The sequence below is a fragment of the Microchirus variegatus genome, assembly GCF_963457635.1.
Source record: "Microchirus variegatus genome assembly, chromosome: 2".
In the NCBI taxonomy this organism is placed as follows: Eukaryota; Metazoa; Chordata; class Actinopteri; order Pleuronectiformes; family Soleidae; genus Microchirus; species Microchirus variegatus.
The window spans coordinates 16,125,700-16,146,234 of NC_139803.1; the positions used below are offsets into that span (position 1 = coordinate 16,125,700).

The 20,535-nt window shown below is 39.2% G+C and overlaps 1 protein-coding gene across 1 annotated transcript; it reads right to left on the reverse strand.

Annotated features, from left to right (window-relative positions):
• Positions 1-3,361: 3,361 nt before the first annotated feature.
• Positions 3,362-15,625, reverse strand: kif4 (kinesin family member 4; the record flags this gene model as incomplete). The annotated part of the gene is made up of 30 exons (XM_083910759.1): positions 3,362-3,577; positions 4,249-4,356; positions 4,473-4,598; positions 4,825-4,989; positions 5,864-5,965; positions 6,276-6,353; positions 6,448-6,567; positions 6,669-6,839; positions 7,002-7,131; positions 8,067-8,164; positions 8,257-8,412; positions 8,534-8,647; positions 8,905-8,988; positions 9,102-9,212; positions 9,398-9,542; positions 9,699-9,802; positions 10,104-10,286; positions 11,390-11,491; positions 11,735-11,840; positions 12,106-12,164; positions 12,380-12,512; positions 12,626-12,687; positions 12,787-12,962; positions 13,261-13,380; positions 13,542-13,636; positions 13,863-14,029; positions 14,605-14,694; positions 14,834-15,024; positions 15,278-15,392; positions 15,503-15,625. The coding sequence occupies 30 exons, from the start codon at positions 15,623-15,625 to the stop codon at positions 3,362-3,364; spliced, it is 3,750 nt and encodes a 1,249-aa protein (XP_083766885.1).
• Between the last annotated feature and the right edge of the window lie 4,910 nt (positions 15,626-20,535).

The following is a 20,535-nucleotide window of genomic DNA, read 5'->3' on the forward strand; positions in this document are numbered from 1 at the left end:
AGCCTAAGGATCGGTTTGACGCTTTCTCTCCGTTATTAGGGTTAGACTTTTTTTAAACTTGGAGAAAAAAACGCTCAATCGCCTGCACCAAAGTCCACAGAGGAAAAAAATCTGTGTTTTTAGCTTTTGAGCTGCTGGTCTGTACACTCTTAGAAATAAAAGTGCTAAGCAGAACCATATAAGGTTCTTCGGCTTGTCCTCATAGGAGAACCCTTTTGGAGGGTTCCACCAAGAACCCTTTTAAAACCCTTTATTCAGGAAAGAGGTTTTAAAGGGTTCTCTGGATCAAAATGGTTCTTACTGGAGTGGCTTATTATTGGGGGTTTTTTCTTGTAGAAGCACTGCTGACAAAAACTTCTATTGTCTGTGTGCCACAGTTCCATACATTTTGGTATAAATCTATAGCATTATTCAATGTCTCTCTCAGGACACAGAAAATGTCTCCAGAGACTCCGTGGCAGTTGAAAACGTGACAACCGAAAGCCCCGACAACAGCACCTTCTTCAAGCCGCCATCTTGTACTCCCACCAAGAAGGTAAACTCTACTTTTGATGATTCAGCACAAAAACATGTCAGTACACCACACATCCCCACTTCAAAAAGTCTGAACGGTCCCTTTAGTGTTTGTTTTTGCCTTCTACATTTAATTTTCTCTAAATTTGTGGAGACTGCACTCTTCTTCTTTTTTTAATCTAAGTTACTCTCTAAAGGAAACGTGTGACGATTTAACAAAAGTGTTTTGATTCACATAAGTGGATTATTGATAATTAAACAGAACAAACTATAGTGTACAGCAGCTTTGAGTGGTCCTAAAGACCAGAACAGCACATTATAAATACAAACTATTTATCATTTATATCAATTTTTTCCTCATATTGACATTTTTGAATAAGAATCACTGTTTTGCTGCCCTCGCTATGCAACAGAAACCACTTGAAAGCTGTAAAGAAAGCCAGGGCAGGCTATCTTATCTCTTGCCATTCAAGGGTTTGGCGTGTCTAAGTGCAGAGTCCAGTGTCTTTAAGAGGGAGAATATGTTATTAATCTGCCACGCAGATAACAGCGCTCCTCGATCCTGTGAACGCAGCAGGGCTACCTGAGGTTAGAATCATTTCAGCTGCAATTCAGAGCAGATAACAGTATCGTTCCTGCTGAGCATGAAATTATTTTATGCACCGCAGTCACACGCAGTCCCCGGGAATCCTGGCTCGGGCCTAATCTATCTAAATTTGATCGTGGGGGAGATGATGTTACTTTAATAACACAAACTTATTTAACATGAAATCAATCCACTGCTTATGGCTCTTTAAAGGACCAGTGTGTGAGCTTTGGTGACATCTAGTGGTGAAACCACTGTTCCGCATATATTGTTTATTTGCTGGTCAGAAAAGCAGCCGCAGTGGAAACTCTGCAATCATGTCTTTATAACCTCAGTATGTAGCATCGCTCTTTTTCTATTTATCATTACCTGACTTGTTGATTGTGCAAACTATTTATGCCTTTATTTAGCGATTGCGCCGCCTTTTATATGTCCTTCCTTATTCATTTATTTGACCTACTCTCTTGTCTTGAGCTGTTGGATGACAGGGATCAATAAAGTCTAGTACGTCTTATCTTATAACGAGCTATCAGTTCATCAAGGAAATGATCCAAATCATGTTTATTAGCCCCTGTTGTTTCCATTTTTTTGTGATAATTATAAAATGTAGTTCATTTTTTGCCTCCTTATACTCTATGGCCTATACTCTGTTATATACTGTTATACAAATAGGCTTATCCACTGTTCATGTCTGAACCTGTTACATGACATGGTTCTTGGAGCAGCTTTCTTTCCTAGTGATCACATTAAACATTCACTGTGTAGAGCAGTGTTTCCCAACATTTGTTTGAAAAATGTTTTAATGTTTAAAAAATGTTATATTTAAATGTTTGTCTTTTTTTTTCAAAAAATGTAATGTGTCAATTTTTGTCATTTTTAATATAAACACACATATATATATATATATATACTTTTGTCAAATTTCATTCAAAAAATCTAATGTTTCAACTTTTGTTCAATTATTATTATTTTTTTTAGTTAATGTTTCAACTTTTTTAATTTTTGTTTTTCAAAAAATTTAATCTTTCAACTTTTGTAAAAAAAAAAAAAAAATTGTTAAAAAATGGTTTCAAAATTTTTGTATTTCAACTTTTGTCAAATCATTTTTTCCAAAAATGTAATGTTCCAAATGTGGCCCAATTTTTTTTTCAGAACATGTAATGTTTCATCTGAATCAGGTGTGTTGGAGCAGTGCAACATCTAAAACATGGCAAGGCAGTGTTGCCAAAAGCTGGCAATTGTTTTTTTGTTTTTTAAAGCCAGCAGGTGGAGGATTTCTGTTCCCAGCTAAAGCCAGAATACGTCAACAACTCCAGACACTCAATCTTTGATCCACTGCCTGTTTGAATTTATGATCAGTGGTGTTTGGACTCTGAGTCAGTATGTATAATCCCACTAACTGCCATTTTAATTGCTTGATGAATAACTTATTCACTCATAATTTACTATATAACCTATTCTGCTTTCTGCATGACAGAGTGGGGATGAATGAACAAACATGATGCAGACGCTGCCACTAATCATCCGTGTGCTGCTTCACACCATGACAGACTCCAGCTGAGGCAAACACTCAGTGATGTCCTGCTGCTTTCTCTCTGCACACTTCACTTCGCTGACATGTGAAGTCACACTTCACTGACGTGTTCTCTGTGTGAGGACATATTACGACTTCATTCTCAAAAGAGTTTTTTTTTTCCTGATTTGTGTGGACGTGCAGACACTAATAGAAAGAAAAATAATAATAAAAAAAGAGAAAGACGTAGTAAACACAAAGACAAAGTGACAGTTTGCTTTGTTTTATTTTATTCTTCTGAATGTTTCGGGAGATTTAGAACAGACTTTAAGAAGAAAAAGAAATACATTATTTTCCATCATTTAATGATGCCACTAGTGCACTTGAAAGAATAGATATTTAAAAAGAGAAAAAGAAGACTTTATTCAGCTATAACACTATAAGCACAGTTTGAAAAAACACCTTCAAGTATGTGTTGAATAGAGCTTGTATAAAAATGTGACTGTCGATTCGTGGAAAAATGATGAGCAAAGTATTTTTTTAAATTCTACTCTATGGGAATTATTTGTCATCTCATTGTGAAGAATGCTATTCACAGTCTTTTTATTAGCATCTATTAGCATCATTTACAGTTCACTTTCAAGTTACACAACAAAACAGTTAAATCACGTGTAAAAAGAAGCTGAAAAACATCTAGACAGAACGCACAGAGACAAGTTAAAGTTAAAAGCTCCACCACAGTGTCCGCACTACGATTCCTCTCTGATGGGAGTGCATCCAGAGAAAAAACTGTTCTGGAAACTGGTCAGGATTCGTTTCTTCTTCTTGAGGAAGCTGAATGTTGTTCTGTCCTCCTCCTCGTCTTCGCCCTCCTCCTCATCCTCCTCTTCCTCAGCCAAGAGGGGTTTCCTGACCATCTTCAGGTCTGCAGAGGCATGCCCCATGTCTCCGATTTCTTTGAGCACCTAGAAAAATGCACATTGTGGAGGTTCATTTAAGTTCTTAATAAGAAGAATTTAGTAGAAGCATGTTAATAAGACGAAGGAAATCAATCAGTCGGTTTACACAGGGGTCTGCAACCTGCGGCTCTAAAGCCAAATGTGGGTTTTGTGGCTCCACATTGTTTTTATTGAGGTAGAGATGGGAAAAAAACGGCCCTTTTCATCTTAAAAGTTGCAGACAGACCCCTGGTTTAAAGGGACTTAAATGCAGTTGACATAACTAGTGACACAGTCATGCAATTTAGGAATGTGCCCTCTAGTGTTCAGTGCATGGAACAGCATTTCTATGCCGCTGGATTGAGACACCACAGCGACATGGACGTACGTATCTGCACCGCAACCATGAATTTGGCTGAAATTGCTCTAAGGATTGATGATTAAATCGACGACAATGAAACGGGAAACTGAGTTCATTAATCATTAGTTCAGTTAAAGCTTTTTGAATATTGAGAAAATCTCCGTCTTTATGGTAAAACAAAGTCAAAAACGCACACATTGACTACAACATTTAATCCAGCTAACCATTTCTCCACTGTATACAATGTAAGGGGAGTCTCAAATGTGTCTCCTGAATACACACCAGTCATTCTCAATGCACCCTTATGTATTGCTGAATCATCAAAAGTAGAGTTTACCTTCTTGGTGGGAGTACAAGATGGCGGCTTGAAGAAGGTGCTGTTGTCGGGGCTTTCGGTTGTCACGTTTTCAACTGCCACGGAGTCTCTGGAGACATTTTCTGTGTCCTGAGAGAGACATTGAATAATGCTATAGATTTATACCAAAATGTATGGAACTGTGGCACACAGACAATAGAAGTTTTTGTCAGCAGAAAACTAAAAAAAATAATTTAAAGATGAACCTCAGCAGGCGCCTGGTTTTCCATATTTCGACATTTCTCGTGATCGCACTGGCAGTTCTCGCCGCACGTCAGCTTTCCTTTGCGACATCGGCACTGCTTGTTACTGCAGCGACCTTTACACGTACACTAAACACAAAAGACAAACACAGTCATGGTCTGAGCATCTTTAACTATCCCATTAACCGAAAACACGGCACCTTCTAAATCTCTGTGTCATCTGTGTTTTTAATTTTGTGACACTGTCCAATGAAGTGACACAGTGGACAGTATAATATCCATGTACTTTCACTGAGCACCAAGCTCAATCCGGGGTTGGAGCTTCCTGATTTAAAACAAAAAAAGTGAGTCTTACCCCTTTAGCTTTGGATTTCTTTGAGGCTCTTCGTGCCTTCTCAGGTTTCACAGGGCACCACTCGCTGTCCTGCTCGTTCTCATCCTCACTGGGAGAAGCCAGGTCTTCGATTTTAATGGCCATGTTCAGCGGCGCTTTAGCTGTGGTGAAGCGCTTCGCTTTAGGCTGTCAATTGTAGAAAGAAGCTAAGAAACTTCAGAATACTTGGACAACTTTTTTTTAATCTACACATGTTATTTTAAAGGGGACATATTATACCCTATTTCTCCAAGATATCCTAGATCCCTGGTGTCCTAATGAACAAGCTTTGATCAAAAATACCATAAGGATGAAGCACCACAGCAGTTCAATCACCCTGCCAAAACAGCCCTGTTCAGAACGCTCTGTTTAGTAGTATCTCTTAAGGTCCACCTTAAAAAAAAAGTGAAACGAAACTTATGAGACAGGAAATTACATCAGCCACAGAGGCTACTGGGAGCTAACAGCATATAGCATTTGGAAAAGTGGTCATTTGTATCCACTGACAGATAAATCCTCTGAGGCTGGAAGTTTGTGTAGAACTCTGTGCTGCACTGTGAAGTCAAGAATAGAACTTTTCTCGGACTTCCTGTTTTCCGTTGCCCTCGCCAGCACGCTTGTGCGTTTTACGGACAAAGCGGAGCTCCGCGAGACACCAATTCCAGGAATATAGCGCATTGTGACGTCCTAATGAGTGCGGAAGTCAACACTGCATGTTTTATCTCCTGTACTTAGACTGAGAAGGACCACAAAAACATGAGTGACTCATCTTTTTTCACACTTTGCCGACTGATAGGACCTCCAGAGTCCCAAATATAAGGATTTAAATGATTAAAAAGTTTGCTTTGCATAATATGTCCCCTTTAAATTAGAAATGACAATGTTGACAGAATCATTAATATTTGGTGTGTCGCCATCTTTCAGGTGTAATCTCAGTGGCTGCACATAAAATAATCTGACTTTAGATGTTAAAACACTTGATGTAACGTAATACAAAGGTAAAACATTTGCAGTCGCTGACCTTTGGGGGAACATATTCAAAGGAGTCATCTGGGCCCTTTTCACTGTTGGATGAAGGTACCAAGAGTTTTTTCCCACTCACCATCTGGAGCAAGGAGAGTTTCTGCAGAGGGGGAAAAAATACATATCAAAATAATGTCGTACCTGCTTGAGACATGGGCACTCATTATCAGGGAAAACACATTTTAGCAACATAAATACTCCCCTAATATAGTCAGTGCCGGCTTATGTTTTTCTTGCCATTCGGCAGCTTTTCTGACTGAAAACTGTTTGTGTCACTTTTTAAAGCACTTTCTCCCTGAAGTCTATGGAGAATTTTTTTTTATTTTTATATTTTTTATTTTTACATCGCTGCACACGAGAAAGAAAAAAAACAGCCCTAAAAACAATATGGTTGTGAATTTCCCAGTTACCTGTGTGTACTGCTCATTCTGCTCCACCAGCTTCTGGTTCTGCTCACTCAATTCTCGCAGTTTTTCAAGCTCTTCTTCCTGAAATAATGACATCATTGATTTCTGCATGACTTTGTCCAGAACGATGAGAGCTAACGAGATACACCGATTCAGAAAACATCACGAGACAAACCTGGACATTGAGGCGATGAAGAAGCTCCTTCTCCTTTGCACTCTCCTTTTCTTGCTTCTTTGTGTTGTCCAACTCATTACATATGGGCTGGCTCTGTAGCTGGTTAAGGAGGTAAAGCACCTGTACAAAGAATAGAAAAGCCCATGTATCACACAGTATATAAACAACATGAATATGCATTTTCTTTTTAGACAGGAGTCTTTTAAAAAAGACATGGACACCTTCTCTTGATGGCTCTGCTCTAGTTCCACCATCTGCTGCTGATGCTCCATGTCCATGGTTGACATCATAGTTCTCTCATCAGCGAGCATCTTCCTTAAATCTTGTGAGTTTCCCTTTTCCTGCTTGAGTTCACTTTCCAGCTTGGCACCGGCTGTTTTAGCAGAGACCAGCTACATAAAGAGGGTTTGAAAAAGCAAAGAACAAAAAGAGAGCACAGCAGATTAGTATGTGATTAACTCGTGTAACCAGTGTTGTTTGGCTCTGGAGTCTGAACTTCACAAATGGTAATGATGACACATGTGATGTGACTTTCTAAAAGGAAAAAAGGTCACCTCAGACATCAAGACTTTAAGGGCACACTTGGCGTCCACTATGCTACTGATGCCGTCTAACCGCTGCTTCAAACGTCCCTCGCTGTCTGCAACAAGAAGTTTCTGCTGCAGGTCGGCAATCTGGGCGTTCCTGTTAAAATACAAAGACATACAAAGGGGACATATTATACCCTATTTCTCCAAGTTAAACTAGTTCCCTGGTGTCCTAATGAACAAGTCTGTGACATGCTTTGATACCATAATACCATAAGGATGAAGCACCACAGCAGCTCAATCAACCTGCCAAAACATCCCTGTTCAGAAAGCTCTGATTAGAAGTATCTCTTTAGGTCCACCTTAAAAAAAGTTAAATGAAACCTAAAGGACAGGAAATGACATCAGCCACAGAGGTTACTGGGAGCTAACAGCAGTTAGCATTTGGAAAAGTGATCATTTGCAGGCTCTAGCAGACACATTGTCGTCATATACAACATGTACCCACTGGACAGATAAATCCTCTGAGGCTGGAAGTTTGTGTAGAACTCTGTGCACTGTGGAGCCAAGAATAGAGCTTTTCGGGGACTTCCGGTTTTCGGATGCCGTTGCCCTCGCCAGCACTCTCGCGTGTTTTACGGACAAAGCGGAGACAACAATTCCGGGAAGCTAGCGCATTGTGACGTCCCAATGAGTGCAAAAGTCAAGATCCCGTGTTTTATCTCCTGTACTTAGACTGAGGAGGACCACAAAAACACGAGTGAGTCTTTTATCACACTTTGCCAACTGATAGGGCCTCTGAAGTCCTAAATATAAGGAGTCAAATTATTAAAAAGTTGATTTTGCATAATATGTCTCCTTAAAACTATCACACTGATGAACAGCAAACATGTACATGTAAATTACTTGATATGTTTGTAAAACAGTCGCAAACATTAATGCAATAACTTGAATTGAAATCACATCTGAAATCTTGTTGATGTTGTTTTTAAAGTCCCTGAATTAATACATTTGTACTTTACTTTCATGTTCAATATCACATCTTACATCATATAATCGAATGTGTAGAATGAGCTGTTTTTTCAGACTCACCTGAGACTCATTTCTGTCTCTAGGTTCTCCACCTGTTTGGTCAGAGGCGTTTCCAGCGCCCCATGGCTCTCCAGCTCAGAAATAATCAGTGTACGACGCTGCATTCAAGGACACATGCAAGGTAAAGGTTTTTTTTTACTCTGCTAGTGCAATTAAAGTCTTTAATTATCAGTGTTGATGAGTAACTCACCCTAATTTTGGGAGCAGGCCTCTCTCCAGCATCCAACTGCTGTTTGAGGTGGTTGATCTCCTGAGCCAAGATCTTTCTGTCATCCAGGAGATCACTGAGGTGCCGCCGAGCCTCCTCCGTACTCACCATCACCTCCACTTCATTGAGAAGCCACGTCTAATCACACAGTCACAGAATAAACAGCAACATAAATGCACCGTCTCAAGTTGGATAATAATATTTTCTTCAATAAATGTGATTGTAACGACAGAGACATGTTAGAAGACCCCTTTCCTACCTTAACTCTTGAAGCGGCTGATTCTATCCCTCTGTTCTGAATATCTTTACGTTTCTCTGCCACCTCACTTCTCTTCTGTAGGGCATCTTTCAACCGTTTGTTTGCAGCTGCAGCCTGTAGAAAAAAGACTTCCAATGAGCTACTTTAAATTATTTTAAATAACTCACATTTCACATATTCCAACCGAGTTGACTTCAGAAAGAAAGTGTGTTTGCAACTAAGATGGTGCACCAGAGAAAATCCCATTCTGGATATAAAATACAATCTATAGTATATATTTGGTATTTCACATATGTTGAATACAGTAAAAGGCAATATATAGACTTGAAGATGATACAAATTAGAAATTACAGACAAGTGACCAACCTTACCTCTTCAGTTTTGCGACGCAAAATATTGGCCTGTTTCTGGAAATCCCTCTCAAGCTTCAGTAACTCATACTGACGCTTACGATCCTGGGAAAAATAGAACAAAAAAACAGAGGTTAATGAACCGAAAGGAAAAAACACTGATGGAATCAGATAGTTAAAACGTAAAAATGTACTACTGGAGGCTGGTGTTCACATACCTTCTCCTTCAGCTGCAGCACCTCCCTGTCCTTCTTGCTCTTCCACTGTCTGAATTTCTCAGAGTCGTCCCTCATCGTCCTCATCAGCTGCGTTCGCTGGGTCTTCATTGCCTGTGAGAAGCAGTGTTATTGTACTTGGATTCTTAAAGAAGTTTGTTTTTATACAAATATGAGACAGTTCAGCTACATATATCTAAACAATACAAATATGAGGAAAATGCTCTTTCACCCAAACGTATACTAATCCATGTTTACTGTTCGTATCATTAGTATATGTTAAGAGAATCACGTGTTACCTGTATCTCCTGGTTGAGCTTGCCGACTTTCTGGACAGATGTTTCTTTGAGTTTGAGCAGTTTGGACTGATCGAACAGCTTCTTCTTCATGTCTGTGAGCTGACCCTCGAGCTCCTGCAGCCTCTTCCTCCGCTGCTCACTGAGCCTACAAGAAAGTGGTGCATGTCGGACAATGGAGGTCAGGAGTGAGCTACTTTTGAGATATTATATAAAAAAAACGTATTAATTCCATAAACAAGCAAAACTATTTTAGGTGGAAACAAACTACAGTCAAACGTAAATAAAAGATCTGTGTTCATACTTAGCCTGGTTTGTGTCTTTCTTTGCAGACTGAAGCGCTAAAACAAGATCCTCTTTCTCCTTCTGCAGAGATTCCACTGAAGACTGTAAAGTGTGTACATTTTTCTGTAGGACACAAAAATGTTCCAAAACTTGAGAAAAATAATCCAGATCATAAAACAAAAAGACTTTAAGAGCTTTAAATTTAATGTTTCCAATGCTCACATGAACCTTTACATAAAAGTCCCTTAAATATTATGTTAACTCATACATAGTACAGTATTTTGTCTGCGATAACAAACATTTACCCTTTTCAAATGTTCTTACACTCAATACAGTTTATAGAAACTTCCATAATACTGATCCTAATTAAAAGGCCTGGAAAATCACCGTCAGAGTCAAAAAAAATAATCAAAGCTTCCCATACCTGATGTTCTGTTTGCATTGGCTCCAACTGGCTGTCATTCTGGCACATTTTCCGAACAAAAGCCTCCTTCAAACTCAGAACTTTGTTCAGCTCGATGAGTTCCTTGGAGAGCTGAGCCTGTCGCAGGGCATGATCGGTTGCAAATGCCTCTGGGGAGTCCTTACCCACATTGGCAGGAGCATCCTGTTTAATTTGTGACGGGAAGGAAATATCTTAAATTATATTTAGTTCAGAAGTTAAAAGGGGAAGGAGACATCATTCTTTCATCAGTTAGTGCGTGCAAAGGAGAAAACACATCACCACACATACCAAACAAACTCTAAACATTTTCAGTGTAGTCTACGGAGGTGTTTTTTTAATTAAGTAAAATGGTTAAATCATTAGATCTGTCCAGGGTGTACCACGCCTATCGCCCTGTCAGCTAAGATAGGCACAGCACCCCCCGCGACCCTCCACAGGAGGATAAAGCAGTAGATGATGGATGGATGGATGGTAAAATCATTAGCAGCAAGAAGACCTGGGCTCGCAACCCGGTCACAACAAGGGCCTTTCTGCATGGAGGTTGCATGTTCTCCTCGTGTGCATGGGTTTTCTCCGGGTTCCTCCCACAGTCCAAAAACATGCAATATGGGGATTAGGTAAATTGGATACTCTAAATTGACCGCAAGTGTGAACGTGGATGATTGATTGTCTCTATATGTGGCCCTGTGATGGACTGCCAATTTGTCCAAGGTGCACCCTGCCTTTCACCCTATGCCAGCTCAGATTGGCAAAGTGCCCCTCCACGACCTTTATGTTGAGGATAAAGTAGTAGAAGATAGATGGATGGAAAAATCATTATGTGGGGGTGGACTTTTAGAGGTGAGAATCACCAGAGACACCACCATAAAATATTAGTAAAGTATTTGCTTAACCAAATATTGTGGCATACTCAAACAACGATAGTGAGAGTGAGCATTTGGCACCATCTAGTGGACTGAAATGACAATTGATTTTTTATGCTAATCTACAAAAGGTTTATTTATTTGTAACATCAATCATATCAAAATTCCGATACTTGGGGTCTCAAAAGCGATATAATATTGCCAGATAAAACAATGCAGTATTTCCCTATCGATTTTTCCCTTGCCCTTAATTGTGTCGCTCTTAATGTAAATACTGACTTTATCATTGATTTGCTTTGCTGCTGATCGAACTGAAATAAAATCAAAAGCACAGTAACACTAAAAGGATTCTGACAAATGTAATTTCATGTCAACAATAAAATAACTTAAACATCAACATACTGATGAGGACTCGTCTGCTGCATTTTTGCTGCCATTCCCAGAAACATCTTCCTCTCCCGTGGCCATAGCGTCGATGGAGGCAGCGATGCCTGCACTTTCAGTCTTAGAAAAGAAGCCGACAAACAGTGAAACGTGTTAATGTTATCAAAAAAAAATGTGGCAAATTCACAGCTCAGACACAGACTTTGAGCTTCAGCATGTTCAACTTGAAATAAAATACAGGATTCTGCATCACTGTGTAAAACCTCAGCAATTGTACTTGGATACATGCCAATTAAACATTAGCTTTGACGAGGACTACGCTCTATATTTTGGTGCATTAACATTCAAGTTGACTTTTCTTACCTTGAGCTCTATAATGATTTCTTGTAGGTTCCTCATCGCCTCAACATTCTCCTTCAGCTCCTGGTCTTCCAGAGTCTCCAGCAATTTCTCAAGATCAACAGTGCATCTGAAATAAACATCAATTCGGTGAGTGAGGCTGAATATTAAGTCAATACACCTTCCACATAAGATCTAGTCAGATTCTCTTAACTAAAGATGGTGTTTAGTGACTAAAACCTGTAAAATGTTAGATTTCCAGTCTAACTGTCTGTATGCAACAAACAGAAAGCATATATATACACTTAAAGAATGTCTTGACATTTTGTCATCGTGCACTTTTGTGTTTTAGCTCTTTCCAAAGCTCTCCTCGCTTCATGACTTGCATGACTTACGCTGCATGGTGCTGCAGTTGTTCCATTTTGCTTTGTAGTTTCTCATTTGCTTGTTCTGTCTACAAAATAAAGAAGATACCATATGAAAAACACAGAGGACAATACAAAACAGTGAAACAACAGATAATAGATTACAAATAAACAGCATTTCAAAAAAGAAAAAAGAAAAAAAAGAAGGTATTTGTTTTAAGCTATTGCCTTTGTACAAATGTATGCATGTTCACCAGTGCTTTCAGCCATGATTTAATGAGAGAAAAGTAAAGAGTCTGATTACAATAATGATCTTCTCAAACATGAAAGCGGTCTGTCCAGCGGCCTCGCTCAGCTCTCTGCTCAGCTTATTGTTCTCATCCTGCAGAGCGCGGTTTCTTTCCAGCAGCTTGGTAACCTTCTCCGTTGACTCTGGTCTGTAACAAAAGGGGACTACGTAACCGCTGCAGCCTTTTGTTATGGGTAATACTGCATATAACACTGTGCGCATTTATCTTACGTTACGTAACCGGGAGATTTTGTGACTTACCCAGAGAGCACTGGGGCAACTCCTCCACGAGCATGCAGCAGCATCACTTGCAGTTCCTGAACCTGAAGTATGAATGAAGACACTTAATGTCAAAGGCTGTTTGTATCAAACACTCTCACTATGTCAAACAGGATTCAATTCAAAATATTCAGTGTCTTTACCTGTTGTTTTAAACGGTTCATTTCTGCAGCTCTGGGGTCAACATTGACAACAGGTTTGTTTTTAATTTTGCGAGCTCTGTCAGCATATCGCAGGGTGTTGATCGTCTCCTCCATATTAGAGTCTGCAGGACTGATGCATGCAATCATCAGAGTGTGGCTGTTGCCTCCAAGTGAGTCTGATCGAACGGACACAGAAAAGGATTTGAAGTCATTACCTGTGTGCAGCGCTGTACAACTGCCTGTTATGTGCATGGAAAAAGTAATGCAGCCATATTTATAATATAGAAGAGAGTATGCAGCAACTATGTAAAGGTAGTTACACAGACAAATAAGTAAAGAAGCTTTTCAACCACATAATCAAAGCAGAGAAAGGCACAATTAACCCTGGATGCTTTCTGAAAAGCATCATGTTTGAAGATCCTAAATGTCAGATGAGATCTGAGATGGACATAATGCAACTAAATCAAAGCCTACCTTGCAGCAGGCGGGTGAGCTTGGAGTCTCTGTAAGGAACAAAGACGTTTTTCTTGCTTTCATCCCCCAGCGCACTGATCACATTACCCAAAGACAAAAGGCCGCGGTTGATGCTGATGCCTAAAGATGAAAATGAAATAATAAAATGAATATGTTATGATATTACAGTGAGAGTTAAATTACAAATAGAGGACATGTGTACACAATTTAGGAGAACCATGAAGTGAGGGTTGATGAGTTTAAATGAGTAAAATCTAGCTGCAATAAATATATTTTGTTACCTTCTTTCAAACGATCTCCCTCTGCTTTGGTTTTCTTTTGTCTCTCTGACCCAGCTAAATCCACAAGGTGCAACTTTGAAACAACCGAGTCAGCTCTGCAACAAAACATTACAAATATATATAGGATTATATATTGAATAATTATTCAGCAATAATTCCACAATGGCCCGTTAGTATAACATACATCAAATTATCTGAAACGGAGCAACACTTATGTGCCTCCTCTGGGCTCCGTTTACAGACTCGCAACGAAATCCGTAAATCACAGTTATCTGATGACCAAAATATGACAATGATTATGTGAGAAACCAGGAAACTGACTTGTCTGTCCCTCTGCGTTGCTCCAGTGTGATGGTGAAGATAGCATGTGAGCGTGAAGAAGCAGCGTTCATTGCTGTTGAGCCCACAGTGCGAGCCGAGTTCCCCAGTTCAAGACATCTCACCATCTCATGGGCTGAGAACACCTGCTTCTCAGTCAATCCCACAATCTGTAAAATAGAATGGTCAAAAACCATAATGGCGACACCACTAAAGGAATAGTTCAGATTCTTTCAAATTAACCAATAATAATAATAAACAGATGCACAGTATAACAAGTAAAAACATGCTATAATAAGTAGACACTGAAAAGGGATTGACCAAATGTTTCTGTTTAGAACTGGGGTTTATCATTTACGAAAGGACATTGAATGCAACACACAGGCTATTGAAACCACCCACAGCGGATGCCATCTTTTTTCTTCCACAATGGTTGTTAGATTATGTAAATAATTATCAGTGGTTGCAGTTCAACAAGGGTTAATAAAGAAGAACTGACGGTCGTTAACAATCAGTCTGACATTTTATTGTACTCAAAATGCTGCTGAAAACTCAGAAGGTGTGTGCATCCGTGTGTGTGTGTGTTCATGGGGGCTAATTTTGGCCAACATTTGTCGTTCGCTGTAACCAAAAATAAATATTAATAGTGTGTGATAGTAAGAGTACGGTTCAGCTTACTCTAACTGTCAAGTTCTGCTCTGTTTTGGTCAATATTAACGATTTTTTTGAAATGTCAACCACTCACCTTGATGCCATCTTTGGGGTCTTCCCGTATGCTGAGGGAAGGTTTATCTTTAGATGAGCACAGCAAGTCCAATATGTCTTCATTATAGATCTAAATCAATAAGAAATAATGTATTACTTTAAAAGGGCTACTGTACATTGAAAACTTCTTGCCACGGACCACAATAAAAATAATTTACAAAAAAGAATACAAATTAAGCACACTAAATAGGCAGTATATATCCACCGACCTCCAGATAGGATACTGCCAGATGAAATTCACAGTCCGTCCTTTTCTCCCTTTCCTCAAAGATTTTCCTGATGACTCGTGGAATGACCCCCACAACCTGATCATTCTCCTGTGCTGATGTGTAGGTTCCTCCCATGGAAAAGGTCTTTCCTGATCCAGTTTGTCCATATGCAAGAACCGTGGCATGGTAGCCTACAAAGCAGATGATTCAGTAAGTGAATGGAATAAGAAAAAAACAAACGCTAATCCACTGATCTGATTGCCTAAGAGTCTGCATTTTGTGGACGGTTCGTGCCACAAACGCTACAAAAACAGTGTGAGTTAAAATACATCCTGATCTGGATCACTGTCCACCTTTTACTAACTTCTGCCCTACATGGCTTCACACCCGTATCAGGGTAGAACCACAACAACAGTACAATATTGTTTATTAAGATGCAGCTACCTTTGAAAAGCCCATACAGTAAGGGGGACACTGCTGTGCTGTAGACCTCCTCTTGTTCAGCAGTGGGATCAAACACATAATCATAGGTGAAAGCCTTCTCTGTGCCGACAATCACCTGAAAAACAAACACTTTTAAGTGCAGTGAAACACGTATAGATATAATTGACATGGTACAAAAAAATATGTCTGTCTGTCTTAAAAACAGACAGAGGAACAATAAAATACCTGTGGCTCCCCAGGCACGAACGTGAGACAGCACTGACATCCTTCACCAATTTCTTTGGGTACCAAAGGGCGACATCTCAAAGCAACCCGCACTGGGATCACCTTAGCATCCTCATGTGACATGGTTTAAAAATCTGTCAGACAAGAAGCACAACAAGGGTGTTCTAACAAAGCCAATAATTCCAGTGAGTCCAAGTAATGCTGCAATATGTTCAATAGGCAGAGGATTTTTATATAAAACCATTTTTAAGATTTTTAGTTTTCAGATGCAGCTACCAACTATTTTAATTTAAAGAGTAATGGTGCCACAATCCCTGTGTGTGTTTGATGTGATCCAAGCTTCTCTGTTCTTTCTTTTAGACACCAGTTGTACAGTTTTAGTACCATATCATGATACTGCACTGAGATGACAGTCCAGTATACTTACAGAATGTGTGTGTCTGTCTCTTTGGGTTTACTATTTGTACCGTATGTTAGAGATGTTAGAAAATAACTTTTTGATCAAAGATAAAATGTCTCCACGACGCAGCCGTATCACCGTGAGTGTTGTCAATTTATCCCTACAGTCATTCCATCATTCACTATAAATGAAGCTCAGGATGACGCCATAAGTTCTAGCGACAGACTGACACCAAGCAGTGCAACCATGGAAGTTAACTATTCTGGGGCGGATAATCGCCGCGTACTCGGTCGGTCTCTGTTGGACACACAAGCAAACTAGCCAACAACATCTAAAGTTTAACTCCCTGAAGACGGACTCAAATTTAAACCAGCGACTGTGTTGTTTCCGGTAACTAAAGTGCCTTTTTATTGACTTGACAGTAAGTCGGTTAACAAACTGTCGTTCACCAAGTTCACATATTATACTTATAAATAAGTTAATATGGATTTAGCAGCGGTGACTAGCTTTGTTGCAGTTATTAGCAGTACGTACATTTTAACGTTACCTCTCCGCGTTTCCTCCAGTGCTACGAAAGCTGCGGCTCCCGACAACGGAGAGTGTCTCACGAACTTTAATAAAACCTTTAGTTTCGACTATTTCTTCTTGTTAACATTTGTTATTTTCCAGGTGAATATTGACCAGACCGACCTCTGTGAAATGAGTGTTGTCACTGCCCGCCACTTTCAAACATCCAGCTCCTCCTCCGTCCGGGGATGTGCACCGGAAACAGCTGTCTTGTTTTGCTGCCATTTTTTTCAGTGGCCACTCGTGGAACTGCAACACAAACCCCCGTGCGGCCCCAAAAGCAAATTTCCCATTCACCACAATAATAAAAGAGACACAACTAAAACTGTAAAACTGTTCATGGCCCGCGGGACACCTCGAGACACCTCGAGACGTGGACATAGACATTTATAGATATTTACATTCTTTATAGTTTTGATTCATGCAGTTTCATATTTGTAAAACATTCCTAAAGGCCCCAAAAAGCCCCAAAAAATTGTATTTCTCAGAGTGAGGTCACATCTGTGTACGGTGCGGTCATGGGTATGGAGGACCAAACCTGACATAATAATACATGCATAAATAAATAAATACAGGCATAAATAAATGGATAAATAAGTACACAAATACAGCAATAAAAAAATTAATGAATGAATAAATAAATACATAAATAAATAAATAAATGTTTTACATTTATTTCTACATTTCTATTCACCTACATGTATTTATTTATTTATTTCTGTTCATCTACATTTATTAATTTATTTAATCCTGTATTATTTATTTATTCCTGTATTTATTTATTTATGCATTTATTTATTTATTTATTATTACATCAGGTTTGGTCCTCCATACTGGTGGCGTCTCGGGGACGGGGCTATTGTAACTATGCGATAAAAACAGAGATACAATAGTAGAGATACAATCGTATTAATTATTTATTCGTCACTCATTAGCATTTAATTTCAAACTTGTTATTGTTGCATTAACTAGCCGCTGCACCATTGATGTGAAGTATATGACATTTACTGTGCTTAAGTATCAAAAGTAATTTTCTGATGTAAAATGTACCAAAGTTTGAGAAGCAAAATAATTAATAAAGTTAAGTGTAAGGATTGCGCCGTGGTAGGTCAGTAGTAAGGCAAGTTGTCTTTCAACTGGAAGGTTGTGGGTTCAATGCATGTGTTTTCTAGTTATGTGTCCTTGAACAAGACGTATAAATAACAAAGTAAAACACAGATAGGAGAATTTGTACTTAAGTACAGTAATAAAGTATGTGTATTATTTGTACTGATATGAATGTAAAAAGGCTCAGTCTGGAATATTGAAAAACAACAATTCACACAATCGGCATAATTCTGTGATTCTGGTCATTTAAATTATTTATCGTGGTGCGTTTGGACTATTGCAGGAGGCAAGTAAACATTCATGATGACTTTGAGTTTCAAAAATTCAAAGGAGGCTGACTATCCCAGTGAGTCATTCAGTGAGTCTTGCATACATTTTGTGTTTATGGTAATTTTTCTGACAATGTAAAACCCATATTAATTTCAATGGACCCCAGTTTGCATGCATTCATTATCGCACTCATTTCCTGATGCTAATTTGAAAGCAGCACTAAGGAAATGTTATTTTTCACAATTTATTAACAACTATGACACACACAGAGAGAGAGAGAGATATGGTCATTAAGAGAAAGCACATCATTTCCCCCAAATCGCCAGAGAAAACAGAAAACAACCAAAAGTATGATGTGATGAGAGTGAAAACCAGAGCCTCGCCTGTCCAGTAACAAAATGCCCTGGAGAGAGGTTTATTTTCCACTTCAAGATAGAGTGAAGATACAGCTCACAAGAAGCAGCCATTTGTCCAGATGAGATTAGTTTTGAGACAAAACAGGGAGTGACTCGTCTGCTCTGGCAGGGAGAGAAAATGTCATTAAAGTCAGAGAAGGAAACAGCCAGAGAGATGCCAAGGTTCCTATTATATAGCCTAATGGAATAATTCATATCATGAACTGGTGTTGCATTTGCATTGAGTTATTGGTGAATTTGCACAGTTCAGCAACATTTGCTCTCCTGCACTCAAATCTTCTCCCATTAAATATACAGGACAAACCCTGTACAACTGCAACAACAGCGATGGAGCTTATCCACCCTGACACAGATGTGTGACACGGCCTCCACCCGTCTGGGACAGATGACGTCATATACAGAGACGTACAGTATCTTTTTCACAGTGAGACAATGGGATCTATCCACTGGCAATAATAAATGGGCATGGCGCATATTGTTTTCGCAATTATATTAATCATTTGCTGAAACCCTGATAACAGTCATTTGTGAAAATTGTTGCTGTATGGGGTAACATGTCTCTGTGCCAGAAAGCAGCTTGAGACGTGGATGATTATAGCTCTGAGTGAAGATATGACTGCCAGTAAGGTCGCAAGGAAAAAGCCACTTAACAGAAGTCTCCCCTGATAAAAATCTACACCCACTGAAGTCAGTCCTGCTGCTCTGTTTTGTCATTTGAGACTGGAAACTAGAGTTTATCAACCAAACTTACTGTCCCTACACAAAACCATGGAGAAATTTAACAAATGTTATCGTGCACATACAAGGACTTTTATTTCAAACAATGAAATCACAAAATAACACATATATAGTTGCTGATTAAGGCAGCAGATGATATCCTGTAATGTAAAATCACAGATCTTCTCTATGGACTTTATAGTACAAAGCAATGTAACTGGCAACCCGTGGTTGCTCGGCAGCTGAGACTCTACTGACTTCAATGATTGGTAGATGGCGCCACATGCCAAAACATGATTTCAAAACATAAACATGATTTGCAGTCTGCAAAATATTTTTTAATGCAAATATTTTGTCTGTACTGTTGTTGTTGGTGAGTTCAGTTTCTTATATGAACATTATTCCTGAGTCTCTGTGACATATTAGGAGGATTTTATGACCAGTTGCTTTAGAATTATTACATAATGCACCTTTAAGTTGATCAACCTTTATTGGATAAACTGTTGGTTAAGTGTCAAAAATGTGTTTTTTTGTGAAGCTGGTTCCTTATCAGCACTGATTATATGTCAGTACTAAGTACAACCGACTCATGCAACCACGTTGAACCTGAAATATCTCTTTGTGTACTTTTTGTGCTTGTGTAGGTTCTGTGCACCACATGATATTTGCCAATTCGCTGTGGCGACCCCGTGGAGGGAGCCGCCAAAGGACTCACACACTTAAAACCTCTTAGTCTGTTTTAAATACTTTATATTCAGTATGTGGTTGACCTCAGATGTGGCCTCAAACAAACACCATTTTTGCTATTCTTTCTGATTTATGTGTCTGAACGTCCTGATCCTTCGAATCACCATTAAAGATGGCTGACTCGCTGTCTTTTGCTCAGTTATGTACGTGTTATCTCAGGGGCGAGTGAGTTCTGTGGCTGTGGGAAATTCCACCACAAGGCCAAACAACAACATGCCAGATTGTCCCTGCTCTAGAAGAGACTGAATGAATAGAACACAGAACTATTCACTTCACCTAAAGCCACACTGACCTTGAAGAACAGTGATCCCTTTTTTTTATGATCTATTGGCACAGTCAGTAATTGAGCCTGCATGTGTCCCCTTTCCTCTTGTAGTTTCAAAACATAATGTGTAATGGATGGCTTTGTGGTGACATCATCACCAAGCAAAATCCATTGGTCACATGAGAGCATTTTTTTTTTCCTCCACAGAGAATACACTCGACTCAGCTGCACTGAGCCACGTGTGCACACTACCAACTACTACTCCATTGTGGAGTTTTACATTAAATGTTTATATTTAATTATGTGAATCTAAGTAGGAATATGCAATGATTAAGCGTGCTGAGTGAATTTCCACATCAGCTGATTTGCATTGCATGCTTTTACTCCGCTGAATGTGACAAAGAAGCCATTCATTCATCAAACCCATATGAGGAAGTTTTACATAGTATTCTGCTGATTTGGCATAAGCACAAGGATAAGTATCCTATTCAAACGAATGGAAAATGTGGACATTAGGAACCAAAAGAAAAGGAAAACAGTCGAT